This window comes from Octopus sinensis, linkage group LG16 (genome assembly GCF_006345805.1).
Source record: "Octopus sinensis linkage group LG16, ASM634580v1, whole genome shotgun sequence".
In the NCBI taxonomy this organism is placed as follows: domain Eukaryota; kingdom Metazoa; phylum Mollusca; class Cephalopoda; order Octopoda; family Octopodidae; genus Octopus; species Octopus sinensis.
This window is the reverse complement of record NC_043012.1, coordinates 54489078-54505255: the sequence shown is the minus strand read 5'-3', so window position 1 is coordinate 54505255 and position 16178 is coordinate 54489078. Positions and strand designations below refer to the sequence as shown.

The window sequence follows — 16178 nt, the reverse complement described above, 5'->3', positions numbered from 1 at the left end:
AACGCATCGCCCAGTCCAGGAATCGAAACCACAATCTTACGATCATGATGCTGACACCCTAACCACTAAGCCATGTGCCTCCACACTGCCTACAATTAACCACTTCGTATATCAGAGTTCTCAGATTGGCAAAGGTACACATACTGTATTTAATATCATATAAGATAAACTTTTTTCCCCATAAAATATATAAATAAAAAAAAAAAAAACCCCACCCCAGGTTATGCAAAGTTATGCCTCCCATAAACTTTAATCCACTAAAATCTCTTTTTTTTCCCGAATGTAGATCTTTCGTAAGTAACTCATAGGTTAGTTACATTTACCAGTTTCTGAGGAGCAGTTATCCCCCCACCCCCACCTGTCCCTTGATGAGATACCAGTCTATTTCAGGAGTGTTCGTTTTCGCCAGTCGAGCGCATTTGGAGCAATGTGAAATGGAATGTTTTGCTCAAGAATGCAAAACACAATGCATCGCCCACTGCAGTAATGAATGTGGGACATATCTGGCTGCTTGCTTGAATGACTTGTCTCTGCTTATCCAACTGTAACCCAAACACCAGACCAATAACTTTTCTGTATGAAACCGAGGTGTGGCTTTGAATGGATAAATTAACTTAACACCATACATACAAGAAATTTTTTTTGTTTCACATGACACAGCAAAATATATATTTGTCACAATTGACACATATCTTTATATATAAAAGTGAAGTTGTGTGTCTGTCTCCTACGATTTAGATTCCTAACTACTCCCACATTTTGCAGTGTAGTGTAACCAAAAGCGGGTATCTTATAGTCGTGATTCATATCGAGCCCTTCTGGGTATTAGCGTGCGTCTACGATGAGTCTACGATTTAAAAAAAAATTTACTATCATTTTTTCCCATTTTTAATGCATTATTTTGCTATTATATAAGGGAAGTAACTCTCTAAAAATGTATTATTAAATCTCAGAACGTAAAAAGCTACAGTAACACCCCCCATTGTGGTTAGCCATATTGAGATGGCTATTATACTTTACATCTCTAAAAATGCTTTATAGTTATTTCCCTTACAAACCCGAGCAACGCCGGGCAATACTGCTAGTATTTGATATAGCGCTTTATTGTTATTTAATCGCAAGTCAGATTTGATCAGGTACACTTTATGAAAATAATAATAATAATAATAAAAAAGAATATTTCAATCACGGCTATCTATTTTTTTAAAGATTTAGATGTATAGATGCACCTGTAGTGTGTCATTAATAAGCTTGCTTCCCAACCATATGGTCTTGGGTTCAGTCCTACTGAATATATTTTATGGGGGAAAAATTTTATCTTATATGATATTAAATACAATATCTGTACCTTTGCCAATCTGAGAACTCTGATATACGAAGTGGTTAATTGTAGGCAGTGTGGAGGCACATGGCTTCGTGGTTAGGATGTCAGCATCATGATCATAAGATTGTGGTTTTGATTCCTGGACTGGGCGATGCGTTGTGTTCTTGAACAAAACACTTCATTTCACATTGCTCCAGTCCACTCAGCTGGCAAAAATGAGTGACGCTGCGATGGACTGGTGTCCCGTCCAGCTGGGCAACACATACGTCAGTGAAACCGGGAAACCAGGCCCATGAGCCTGGCTAGGCTTTAAAAGGGCGCATTTATTATTAATTGTAGGCAGTACTGTTGCAGTTTGGAAATATAATGTATTTGATGGCATATGAGATGAACATTTTATTATCATTATTATTACTAAAGTGGCAAGCTGACAGAATTGTTAACATGCTGGGCAAAATGCTTAGCAGCATTTTATCTGTCTTTACATTCTGAGTTCAAGCTCTGCCAGGGTTGACTTTGCCTTTCATCCTTTTGGGGTGGAGGGTGTGTCGATAAATTAAGTACCAGTGAAACACTGGGGGTTAATGTAATTGACTCATCCGCTCCTCCAAAATGGCTGCCCTTGTGGCAAAATATGAAACCATTATTATTATTATTATTATTATTATTATTATTGAGTGAGAGAGCAGTGCATGACATCAAAGTGACACTGGGGTAAAATAAACGAAGCCCAGTATACCCATCATGACTACCCATTTGATAAGGGTACACCAGGCACATGCATCACAACCATATGTGCTCGACATGGTGATCTCATATCAAGATAAACAGCACATGACTTTGCAGGTGGGGCCCAGTTAGAAATTTCTTCTGGTCGAGTAGCTGATCCTGCTCAAAAGGTCCCTGAATAAGGATCGTTTAAGGATGTTGAACGAACCACCCATGTTTCCAAAGGTGAATTATCCAAACCTCTAAGAATTCCTTTCAACACATCTATTGCATTTCAATCTGTTTTAGGGTTAGGGTTAGAGTTAGAGTTAGGGTTTGGGGTGGGGGGAAGGGTATCTTTTTTTCTTCACAAATGTAAATAAACCCAATCTGTTTCTTAAACGAGGGACATATTCATACGGCACAGAATGTTTTCACCTAAATATACGTCATTGATTGGTTGAAATTGCAGAAATTGAAGAAAAAAACAACAACAAATATCTTACAAACACATTCTACCAGTATATGAAGTTTAAAAGTGTTTAGTTACGTGGAAATTATTTTTAAAAACTGCCGTTCAAACCGAAAAGATCCTAGTTATTTCGCTAACAGTAATTTAAAGTTAATTATCTCACTAGCTCGACCTAATTCTTAATTATTTTTTTCAATATTAACACCAAGGCGGTATATTCTCCTTTAGAAATATTGGACCACGAAGAGGTAGCAAGCGACTTTTCACGATATAATTCTACGAAGATGTGACATCAGGGCGAAGTATGTCATGAAACATGTACACCACAGGGTTTAATAATTTGTAGAAAGACGGGCACATTTTTCAAACAAATAACAAAAATACATCTAATAGAGAGATAAAGGAAGTTAGCTTCGTCGTGCGGTTAACATTCAGTCAGTATTCCTTCCTCTCACTAAAGTAATCCAATCTTTATTTTTGAACAGTGTGCTATAATTCAAGAGTTAAATGAACTACCCTCATTTTTACAAACAGTAAAGAATTTATGGTAGGGGGATCGGATCTTTAGTTGCTTCATGGCAATTGTCTAACTGGTTTGTGAGCACTGAATTGTAAACGGTAACATGCAGTTTTGAAGTAAGCCCAAAGGTTATTTTATTGCTAAGCTAACTCAGCCAAAGATAAGTCTAATCTATCTACTTGTATCCAAAATCGGACTTTCAATCCCGGCGGAATGACAAGTTACTCCCCTACTCACCAACACGCTACAGTGTTGGTGCTGACTTACAGCGGTTTATTTTCCCTCTGAAGATAATTACCATCTCCTCCCACCAAATCCAGCTGCCATAACCGCCTCTCTTCTTATCATCTCCGCCTTTACAATGTCTTTCCTAGCAGACCAAGTCGTAAACATTTCCCCCAATCTTTCCTTCCCAAGACTGCATCACTTCGAAATTCCTACCTACCTTTTATTTTCCTACCCCAAACATCGACCTACTCTAGAATTGAACACGAGTTCTGTCAATCGTACCAACCTAGGAGGAAAGAAGACAAGATCTACGAGCATTGCTTCTCTTTCCTCCAATTAGGTAATTAAAAAAAATGGGATTGATAATAAATAAATAAATAAATGAAGGCTATTGATGATATTTAAACAAAAAACCAAAATGTACGAATTAAGTCTATCGGAATAAATAAATAACTAAAAAAGAAAGAAACGTGTAAAATGATATCAAACGAGATGAGACAGGGTACAAAAAGGAAGATATGACTGTTATCTTTAAATGTAAAACTGATAACTTGATAAAATAAAGAAAAAAAAAAGTAACAGTGACATTCAAGTAGTAAGTTATGCGCTGATATTAAAATTCAGTAGAAATAGCAAGAAACAAGCAGAGTCTCTATGAGGTCGATCGAGGTTTTAGAAATAGCAGCCAAATTTCCAATATAACACATTTTATCGTTTTAAAAAGGTGAATTATTACACTGGCAGATGTACCTAGAGAGTTTAATGTCTACACACACACACACACACACAATGAACACCCTCTAAGTAAAGTATAAAAGGCTTGAAAAATAAAAACAGTCACAGTCTGATGACAGTATGCAAGTCAAAACTTCAAAGTCACAGTCGATCTATTTTCTTGTAGAAAATACATAATTATAGTTCTTAACTAGTATGAACAACCCCCACTCTCTCTTAGATTTCCAATTTCATATCTTCAGTTCAGGTGGCTGGACTAACAGGCTAGTTAGTTTATCAATCACTTATTAGAGACACCAAATTTTACCTTAATACAAGAGAATGATAGAAGCTGAAGTTTTTCTTTGCATGTATACATTTTGGCATGTTAGCATTATTATTATTATTATTATTATTAGAGAAGGCAGCAAGCCAGCAGAACCAGATCTTTTTGGTTTGAACGGCAGTTTTTAACATAATTTCTAGGTCACTAAACACTTTTAAACTTCGTATACTGGTAGAATGTGTTTATAAAACATCTTTTTCTCATGGTTTTATTGAGAAAATTTTATAGTTTGTAAGATATTTGGGTTTTTTTCTTCAATTTCTGCAATTTCAACCAATCACTGACGTCTATTGAGGTAAAAAAACATTCTGTGCCGTATGAATATGTCACTCGTTTAAGAAACAGATTGGGTTTATTTACATTTCTGAAGAAAAAAAGATACCCTTCTCCCCACCCCTAACCCTAAAACAGATTGAAATGCAACAGATCAATACTAGGGTCATAATTATGGGTGACAATTTCATATGACACCGCTAGAAAAAACTGCCGTTCAAACCGAAAAGATTCGCAGAACCATTAGCACACTGGGCAAAATGCTTAGTGGCATTTTGTTTGTCTTTACGTTCTGAGTTCAAATTCCACTGAGGTCAACTTTGCCTTTCATCCTTCGAGGTTGATAAAATAAGTTCCAGTAGAGCACTGCGATCGATGTAATCAACTTAGCCCTTTCCCTAAAATTGCTGGCCTAGAGTTAAAATCTGAAACCATTATTTTTATTATTAGATTGCCAATACAGAGCCTTCATCTGTTTCCACAGATTTGGGAGTTTGGCCTTGTATCAGTGATTCTCAATGAAGGGGTAAATTTACTACCTGGAAGTAAAAAATTCACATGGCAGGGAGTAAATATATCATACCTGAAAATTCATGTAATATGTTAATATCCCTGGGCAACCTGTTTTAGAAAAATGATGAACGACATGGTTGTATTAAGGATAGAAGAGGAGGGATAGTCAACATGTTAGGGATGAAATACCTCAAGGAATCAGTGATATAGAAAGAATTCACAGTGCTCCGAGTGTAAAAATACTTTCAACAGCCCCGCCTTAATAAACAGGCATGATAGGCTAAAGGTAATTTAAGGTTCTTCAACTGCCCTACATCATGCTGTGCCTCTACAAGAGATTACAAGTTTGTAAATAGGTCAAATCTATTTACTGTTTTCCTTTTGAGTTGCTTATATTTGTCTGGTACATGCGTAGGAAAGGACTGGAGGATGAATTTCTCTTTTCTGACGTTGTAGCAAGGATTCAAAACCTAACTGATAGATACTTGGTCAGACACCATGAGTGAACCAACAGGGTTTCACATGATTGGTGTATAAATTGACCAACCAGCAGGAGCCTATGGTAGGATATGGCTTTCTTAGATGCTCTAAAATTTTACTTCTTGTCCCCTATAAAATCCGATTTTGGCATTCAATTAATTGCAGAGTGCTGAAGGTGGATGACTGACTCATGCACCTCCACTTTTGCCATGCAGACAGCCAATGGACTACTGATGCCACAGATCACCTCAGAGATGTGCACAGATGACTTTGTGTACTTTTGAACAGATTTCATGATGTAATACAGGTGAATTTTTATATTTTCAGAGCAGTTTTCCTCTCCATCCATTCAGCAATTATTAATATTCCTCGTCATCATCATCATCATTAAATGCTGGCATGGGTTGGACAGTTTGACAGGAGCCAGCCAAGTAGAAGACTACTCCAGGCTACTGGGTCTGTTTTGGCAGGGATTTTTTATGGCAGGATGTCCTGCCTAATACCAACCACCCCGCAGAGTAGACTGAGTGTTTTTTTACGTGGCATCAGCACAGGTGGGGTCAGTTTTGATGGTTTTTACAGCTGGATGCCCTTCCAAATGCCAAACACTTCACAGTGTGGACTGGATACTTTTTAAGTGGTACCAGATCATTGCAATTTGCTAACACCAAATATCTTTATGTTTAGCTATAAATATTGCAGTTAAATGTTCATGAGTTATTCACACAGCCAGTTTTCACTGCCCGGTTCAACTCAAGCGACAGCAAACTCCTTGTGACAATGTTTTTCAACAAATCACAAAGGCTGTTGACATAATGCAGAAAGTAGAAGACTTCTTAGAAAGGATCTCACATAGGACATGGTTGGTTTAATTTGTACTGACAAAGGTCCAACCATGACGGAAGTTAGATTATGTATCGTTACACTAATAAAACACATGACAACCCATGTTCATTACAATGTATTGTGTTCTCCTTGGATAGACATCAGTGGTGAAAATCCTTCCTGAACACTGGAAAATAGTTATACAAGCAGTACTGTAATTTTTTTTATTTGTATTCCAAAGTCAAAAACATTGAGAATCATTAAACTAAATCCTCACAGTTTTATCCTTTGTATAAAGTGGATGTGTATTATATTCATTATTACTGTCTTAACCCTTTTAACATTCAAATTTCTATCAAATGTAATGCTTATTTATTCACACTGATAAAAATTAGTCATGCATTTACCTTCTAACTTTGAGATTACAATGATGTGATTATCTATATATATAAAGCTGAAGTTGTCTGTGTGTGGCAGGTTTGGTAGCCTTCAACTACCACTATCACCTCCGAGACCCTGCGGCACAAGTTGACCAAAATTGAGAGTATGATAGAAGAAGGCTTGCTCTTCATTCCGTAGAAGAAAAAATTCAAATCAGACCATGTTAAGACCAAAAATTATTTACATCAAAAAGGTGCTTTTTTTCTATGAAAACCCCTATTTTTTTAACGATTTTTTGACTGCTGTGTCGCCATTTTTCGATGTATTTCAACCAGAAAAATGTTCACTTAAAGAGAATAACAAGCTACATAATGCCAAATTTTTATTTTTCAAAAATTCCAATTCTAAAGGGTCGAAACAAATCCGAGCAATGCCGGGCAATACTGCTAGTTTATTTTTAGAATTATATTGTAGAGTAAATGAGAGAAGGCAAATCTGGCCAGTTTGAAGATAAAATAGGTCAAATATTTTGGCCAGTTTAACCCTTTAGCATTCAGATTATTCTTTCAAATCTTTTTTTTTTTTTATTTGTTTCAGTCATTTGACTGCGGCCATGCTGGAGCACCGCCTTTAGTCGAGCAAATCGACCCCAGGACTTATTATTTGTAAGCCTAACTGCTAAGTGACGGGGGACGTAAACACACCAGCATCGGTTGTCAAACGATGTTGGGGGGACAAACACAGACACACACACACACACACATATATATATATATACGACGGGCTTCTTTCAGTTTCTGTCTACCAAATCCACTCACAAGGCTTTGGTCGGCCTGAGGCTATAGTAGAACACACTTGCCCAAGGTGCCATGCAGTGGGACTGAATCCGGAACCATGTTATTGGTAAGCAAGCTACTTACCACACAGCCACTCCTACACCTATCTAATCTAATCTAATAGTTATTTATTTACATTGTTTTGAATTATTCATGTATTATCGCATAGCTTTGAGATTTCAAAGATGTGATGGTTTATTTTCAGAATGACATTGTAGGGTAGGTGTAAGGTGCCAGATAAGCAAAAAACAAGATCCAGATATGGCTTGTTTAAATGTTAAAGGGTTAAAGTAGAGAGTGGATTATAGATCTGGTTCTTTTGTGACCTTAACAAAATACCCTTTAGTACTAAGAGAGGGGTTCCTATTTCCTGAACATTCATTTTGAGAATTTGACAGAGCAGTTTATATGGGGTAACTTTACATTAAGGAGTGGAATTTTCAAGCATGAACCACCATTTGCTGAAAGCTCTGCATGATGGGTTAAGCTCTGAGTATATATTTCTTCTCTTGCATACTGAGATTATGTGGCTCTCATGAGAACTTATTTCTTTTTAAAAGCCTGTTCCTAATGTGACTAGGATTCAAAGCTGTGGGAAAAGCTGATATGGATAATATTTACTCCAAACAATGTCAACAAACAATTACAGGAGAAAAATTAGTAGCCATTGTTGAAGTGAGATGAAAGCATTGTCAGACAAGCTGGTGTTATAAGCGTGAAGAGTAAAAAAATTTTTTTTTGCAAATTTTCCAAGCACGTGGGAGGTCATTAGAGAAGAATCGGATGTGTTACCTGAAATAAGTGAAATATCACAGCACATTTGAACATCCTGAAGTATCGTTCCACTGGCTACTTTCCAGAAGACATGATACCAGACATGTATATTCTGGGTATGCTAGGTAAGCACTGCATACATACACACACATACACATCACATACTCAAACCAAAGTTGGTAAATTCATCAGAAATATTAAGCTTATTCAATTATAGATCATAATGGGATGCTAATTTTTCTCTTCCTGTTATGAAAATACTATAGCCGCTGTTCTGAAATAGCACTGCTAATCCCACAACTAGTTTGAAAATTTCAGTCATATATAAATAAAAAAAACACACAACTTAGCTCTATTATTACAATAGTTTAAATATAGTACAGCTTAAATATAAGTGTTGTGTCATACAGAGTTTGACAAAATATTGAGTTAACATGGGGTCTATAACACTTAGAAGTCTCAATCAACAGACTGGTTGAGCTGCCTGCAAAACTAATGACCACATACTTAATCCAATGGTATTGGTAATATACAGTGTTCATAATAACAGTTTCACACCTTGCCATGGCATGAATATCCCCACATCAGCCTGCAACATAAGGGTTTTATACCTCTAGTGGACCAAATATTCTTAAGGACTCTTTTACTACAGTCTTGATCCTGTTTCATTTGTTGTTCCACATTACCATCATGGGTGTTTCTGATGCGAAGAAAGGCACCACTGCTAAAATTGGTACCATCACACTTTTTGTCGTCGTCCTTAATTGTTTCGTGTGACTAAAGTTTTGGTCACTCTGTTCCTTATAATGATATATGATAGCATTTTTGATCCCAGTTCACATCACAAAGTTTTCCAATTTCAATACTGAAATCAGATTTTCTATAACACATCTGATCTGCGCAATAGGACAAATACAATGTCGCAAGTATAATATTGTAGATATGATAACTTTAATTAATCAAGACTATATAATCTGGTATGTGATGAGCAGTGTAGCAAATGTTGTTAACCTCAGGTTGTCCCAGATGTAACTATCTTATCAGTGCAAAGATCAGATGTCCAGTTTAACACTGAAAACAGTGATGCTAAGCAAACAAGGTGAGAATATCTCCTTAGCTAGGGCACTAATCTATTTTAGATAATATTTCTACAAAATGTGATTTGAGCTTATTCCCACCTTCTACTGCCAGTTAAAGCATACAGCCTGTACTTTCCTTTAACTACGCCGGTATCAAACTGCTCTGACTAAATCTAAGTCCTGTTGAAGTGGAACCGAAGTGTTGCTCTACATCCTGGAGTAAGTGGTTTTAGTGAAGGTGGGGATGGAGTTGTACCCGTGGCACGTAAAAGGGCACCATTCGAGCATGATCGTTACCAATGTCGCTTCACTGGCACGTGTAAAAAGATTCGAGCGAGGTCATTGCCGGTACTGACTGGGCCCCGTGCAGGTGGCACATAAAAAGCACCCACTACACTCTCGGAGTGGTTGGCATTAGGAGGGGCATCCAGCTGTAGAAACTCTGCCAGATCAAGACTGGAGCCTGGTGCAGCCATCTGGTTTGCCAGCCTTCAGTCAAAATCGTCCAACCCATGCTAGCATGGAAAGCGGACGTTAAACGATGATGATGATGAAGTGCCAGTAATAAATAGCAATGGGATTCTGTTGGTTTCAACAATGAGTGCTCAGTTGTTTGATCAACTGAGCCACCTGCTCACTGAATTAACAAGTAAGTGGATGAACATTCTGTAGATTCTTGTATTCTTCATGGAATTCTCATACAGAATTAGCATAACATGTGACAAGGCTGGACCTTTAAATTACAGGTACAATCCATTTGGCAGGCTTCAACACAGTTTCCTTTCAGCCACAAGGGTTGGATCAACCCAAAGCTTAGGTAAGAGACACATAGCCAAGATAACCACACACTGGTATTGAACCTGAAGCCTTAAGATTGAGAAGCAAGCTTCTTAATCATCCAACCAACTAACAATGTTGCACTACTTGAATACTAGTAAATACTCTGAGAACAATTCAACACTCAGCAATGGTTTATTCTCCCATAACACCACACATACAAACACTGACCTCATTCCCAACACAAAGAAATAAATATTTCAACACTATACGTCCTTGGTTTGTGAATAACATAAGTGAAATTTTTGCATGAACAATCAAATACAAATATAAGTGAAGTTGCCTAACTAATTCGGATCTTTACAGTTTGAATGGCAGTTTTTAAAAATAATTTCTAGGTAACTAAACACTTTTAAACTTCGTATACTGGTAGAACATCTTTTTCTCTTGGCTTTATTGAGAAAATTCTATAATTTCTAAGATATTCGTTGTTTTTTTTCTTCAATTTCTGCAATTTCAACCAATCAATGACATCTATTGAGGTGAAAACATTCTGTGCCGTATGAATATGTCCCTCGTTTAAGAAACAGATTGGGTTTATTTACATTTCTGAAGAAAAAAAGATACCCTTCCCCCTCACCCCTAATCCTAACCCACCCTAACCCTAAAATAGATTGCATTATTGATGGCAGTAGTGAATTGGCTAAATCAGAATGTTCTTTACATTCTGAGTTCAATCCTTGATGAGGTCATCTTTGCTTTTCGAGGAAATGACAAAGGACCAGCAGCTGCAGCACTTTGCTGTACTTGAGATGCGTGAAGCCAATTAAAAGTGCTGTCATCCATACAGGTACCTGTACCACATAAAATGCATTCGTGTCAGTGCTGTGTAGATGCACCCGTGCCATCAGCACGTAGAAAGCAAGCAACACACTCTGTGAAATGGCTGGCATTAGGAAGAGCATCCAGCTGCAGAAACCATGCCACAACAGACAATTTGGAGTCTGGATATCTCCTTGACTGGCCAGCTCCTGTCAAACTGTCCAGCCCACACTAGCATGGAGAACAGACATTAAACAATGATGATGATGATGATGATTATGATAAAGTTCCAGTCATAGGCACAGGAGTGGCTGTGTAGTAAGTAGCTTGCTTACCAACCACATGGTTCCAGGTTCAGTCCCACTGCGTGGTACCTTGGGCAAGTGTCTTCTGCTATAGCCCCAGGACGACCAAAGCCTTGTGAGTAGATTTGGTAGACGGAAACTGAAAGAAGCCCGTCGTATATATGCTTATGTATATATATATGCGTGTGTGTGCCTGTGTTTGTCCCCCTAGCATTGCTTGACAACCGATGCTGGTGTGTTTATGTCCCCGTTACTTAGCGGTTTGGCAAAAGAGACCGATAGTATTGGGCTTACAAAAGAATAAGTCCCGGGGTCGAGTTGCTCGATTAAAGGCAGTGCTCCAGCATGGCCACAGTCAAATGACTGAAACAAGTAAAAGAGAGTAAAGTGTATGTACTAGGGTGGATGTAACCAACTAATACCCATCATCCAAATTTCTGGCCTTGTGCCTATCTTAGAAATAGCCTGGTCCTGTGTCCATTATGACAACAAAGTGTTCCAGTTGATCCAATCATTGGAAGAGCCTGCTCATGAAATTAACATGAAAGTGGCTGAGTGCTCCACAAACACGAGTACATGTTGAACGAAATCTGCAGGGGTATCTCTTCCAGTGCTTTATGTTCACTGTTCAAATGCTGATGAGTTTGTCTTTCATCCTTTCAACCAACCTAGTCAATTTAATTGACTAGTGCCTCTCCCCACCCACCCACGAAGATTTCAGGCCCAGCATTTCTCTCAGTACATTATGTCCTGAGTTCAAATGTCACCTAGGTTGACTTTGCCTTTCTTCCTCTTAGGGTCAATAAAATAAGTACCAATTAAGTACTGAGGATGATGTAATTGATTAATCCCCTTCTACAAAGATTTCAAGTTTCGTTCACATATTGGTTTCAAATTTTGGCACAAGGCCAGCAGTTTTAGGGGAGGATGTAAATCAATTACATTGATTTCAATGTTTAACTGGTATTTATTCTTTCACTCCCAAAACGATGAAAGGCAAAACTGAACTAGGTGGAATTTGAACTCAGAAGTAAAAACAGACGAAATGCTGCCAAGCATTTTCCCCTGCTTACTAATAATTTTGCTATCTTGCTAACATAGGAGTTGAATTATTGGATTTTTTCAGTTTGAACAGCAGTTTTTTCTAACGGTGTCATATGAAATTGTCACCCATAATTATGACACTAGTATCGATCTATTGCCTTTCAATCTGTTTTAGGGTTAGGGTTAGGGGTGGGGGGAAGGGTATCTTTTATTCTTCACAAATGTAAATAAACCCAATCTGTTTCTTAAACGAGGGACATATTCATACGGCACAGAATGTTTTCATCTCAATAGACGTCATTGATTGGTTGAAATTGCAGAAATTGAAGAAAAACAACAACAAATATCTTACAAGCTATAGAATTTTCTCAATAAAGCCAAGAGAAAAACATGTTTTATAAACACATTCTACCAGTATACGAAGTTTAAAATTTTTTAGTTACGTGGAAATTATTTTAAAAAACTGCCGTTCAAACCGAAAAGATCCATGCTATGTAATATCAGGTAATAAATTATTGCTTCTAATTTAGATACAAGGTTAGCAGTTTGAGGGGAGGGGTAAGTCAACCATTGAGCCCAGGACTTAAGTGATTCTCTATTCTTTGAACCCCGGAGGGATGAAAGAAAAATCTGGCCTCAACAGAGAAACTGTCTTTCATCTACCCCCAAGGATATCTTTCTACTAGATATTAATGTAATAATTTCTGTATAATACCATTTAACGTTCCACTACACACACACACAATATACATAATATAGTGCATGGGAAAAATTTCTGGTAAAGGTGTTGAAAAAAGTTGTTGGTTTCACAAGTTATTAAGTGCATGTAGATCACGTTAGATACTTTTATACTTAGTAAAAGAAACCTGCTTGTAAAATAGAACAATCTACGTGGCCTCTATATGGTCTCTAAAGACATTAGATGTAGCAGCTAAATTTCACTCAACTGTAACACATACGGTCATCAAATAATAATAATAATAATCATAAAAGAGCATGTATTAGATAATGTAGACATAGACACACTACGCCTGAATAAAGATGACAAGATAGTCAAAGTTCCAACCTATTCGTTTATAGATCTACTCAATCAGAACTGATCTACAAGTAAGTAATTAGAATAATTTTTGTTAGTTATTGTTCCAGAACAATAGTTGGAAGGTGGCGTAAGCGTGGCTAAATGTGCATGTATTGCTATTGTTAGTGAGCTTTTGTTTTGGTCCTAATAAATCTACGAGGAAAGGTGCTCCAGATTTTATTCAATGACCGTATATTTTTCTTTTTTCTGGGATTTTGGGTGTTATTTCCAGCAAGTCGAACGACCATGTAGAGGCTCTCTCTTCCCTTCTTTAGCGCCTTTGTAGGGATACCTAGGATTATAATTTTACGTCTTCTTTTTAAAGATGGGCTTCGAGGGAGATTTGGCTGTTATTTTTTGTGGGAGGACACGTTAGGTAATTCAGTCCTAAAATAGGTCGACCTGAACAACGACTACTACTACTACTACTGCGAGACCTCTAACTGGTCTCTCGAAAAGATTAAAATAGCTGCTAAATCAACGTGAAATTACACAAATATCTTTTTAAAAAATCAAGTATATATTGGATAAGACATTCCTAGACACACGATGACTAAAAAAAATGGGACACTACTGATCATTAGTCTGATCTGTCAGTTGCTAGCACCAGGACAACCCAAGCAACAATGACAATTGAGTGAAAACGGGTGGGTCTCTACTTGGTTATTCGACCCGCTTAGAAACAGGAACCAAATTCCCTTCATCTCACACCCCATCGTCTTAAATTAGGAAATTAAGAACATATAAGGTAAATCCTAAATACCCGTTAAAAGAAAAAAAAAATTGTATGTTTATAGCTGGAATGGGTCAAGGTTTTGTTCGGTCAGAACTGGAATTGGTAAACATCAATAACAAACGAAATAAAAGAACGATTCTTCGTTAAAATAAACAAGTATACACACACGCGCATATATATATGTGTGTATGTATATATTACAGATATATTATTTAGTCCTAAAGCTTTAAGCATCAAATGTAAACAAGAGAGGAAGAAGGGAACAAAAGAGAGATACTGAACATATAGGATTAAGAAATGTTTTTCATTCATAGCTACACTATTGAATGAATATGGTATACACATTTGTATGACTGTGCATATATCTATCTATATATATATATATATACACAAACACATACATAATACCTACTGACATATTTATATATACATACAAATATACACACATATACATACACACACACATATATGCATGCACACACATATATAAGTAGTTAAGCCCTGTGACTCTAAAACCGAAAACAATATGTATGTATGTATGTGTATATATATATATATATATATAATATATATATATATATATATATATATATATATATGCATACATGTACACACACTCACTCAATCAGAGCAAGAGCACACACGAAGACGGAAAGTGTCGCTGAAGAGGTCACAGATGTGTGACGAAAGATTTCCGGACAATTGACATGAGTTAGAATAAGAACACAAATGAACGAGTGAAGAAAGAATATATAGTGCGTGTGTTTATTTGGAAAAAAAAAGATGACCGTCCCGGAATACACTTATAAAATGGTCAAAACTTTTTCAGTTTTTTTAGTTCGATTTGAAAACCCCACTAGAATGGGAGAAAGCGCTAATATATGATATAAGTTATATGATGTATAAAAACATGTCATATACAAATAAATATCTGTAAATATAAAACCATCCGAATTTCTGAGTACCTCATTTCTTCTAATATAAAATGGTTAATATCTAGATCCGCACTATAAAATACCTGTACATCATGGCAAAACCTTCTAATATATATATATATACAAACACGCACACGTAACTCCTAATAAATTTGATGAGTGTCCTTCTTTCATTTGTCCACTCACTTCTGTGTGTGTGTGTGTGTGTGTACACACAAAAGTGAGAAACCCGGAATAGTGTCCTCTCGTTCGTACACCCGAACGCAAGTATATATATATGTGTGCACCCATGGAAAAAAGAAATCGTATAAATCTCACCTTGACGTCGTACTTCTTGCGTGCTTGCATTACTTTATATCCCATCCATTGTATAAGAAATATGGATGCAACAGCAACGAGCACTACATAACCGTAGGCCGGAGGAAGGAGTTCGAGAACTTGCATGTACATTTTGCTACGTTCAGGTTCTAATGAGTGAGCAGCGTTAACTGATTCCTGCTTTTAAGTTTTTGAAGCTGACGGTGGTTGAGGACGTTGGCGGTTACCTCCCTTGTAATCTTCGACATCGAATACGAATCAGTCAAATAAGCTTTGCTGCTACTGCTGCTACTGCTGCTTATCTAGATAAGGGAGTTTTAAAGATTTCTCTCATTTTTTACGTTGTTTAAATTATTGGTATTGCGGCCATGCTGGGGTACCAACTTGAAAGCTTTTAGTCGAACGAATCGAACCAAGTATTTATTTTTCCAATGCCTGTTACGTATTTGGCAAGACTTCCTTTTGTACCCACCCCCCACCAAAAAGAACACCCCTTAAACATTTTTTTTTCTACAAAGACCCCCATTTTCAGTTACGGAGAATACGAACTTGCAAAAAAATTGGCAAAAATCGGTATTTTGAAATTACCCCTCCCCTCTAATTTCTTCATTTTTAGCTTTTTTCAGAATTTTTTTCAAAATATGCGGGAAAATACGGAGATTATGTTTCTAAAAAAATTTTCAAAAATGT

General features: G+C 36.9%; 1 protein-coding gene across 1 annotated transcript in view; it reads right to left on the bottom strand.

Moving 5' to 3' along the window:
* Window positions 1-15729, bottom strand: part of LOC115220512 (microsomal glutathione S-transferase 3) — a 28802-nt gene extending 13073 nt beyond the window's left edge. Inside the window, exon 1 of the mRNA XM_029790650.2 lies at window positions 15489-15729. Within this exon, the coding sequence (XP_029646510.1) occupies window positions 15489-15620 (132 nt within the window). The 5' untranslated portion in view covers window positions 15621-15729. The remainder of the gene's footprint in view (window positions 1-15488) is intronic.
* Between the last annotated feature and the right edge of the window lie 449 nt (window positions 15730-16178).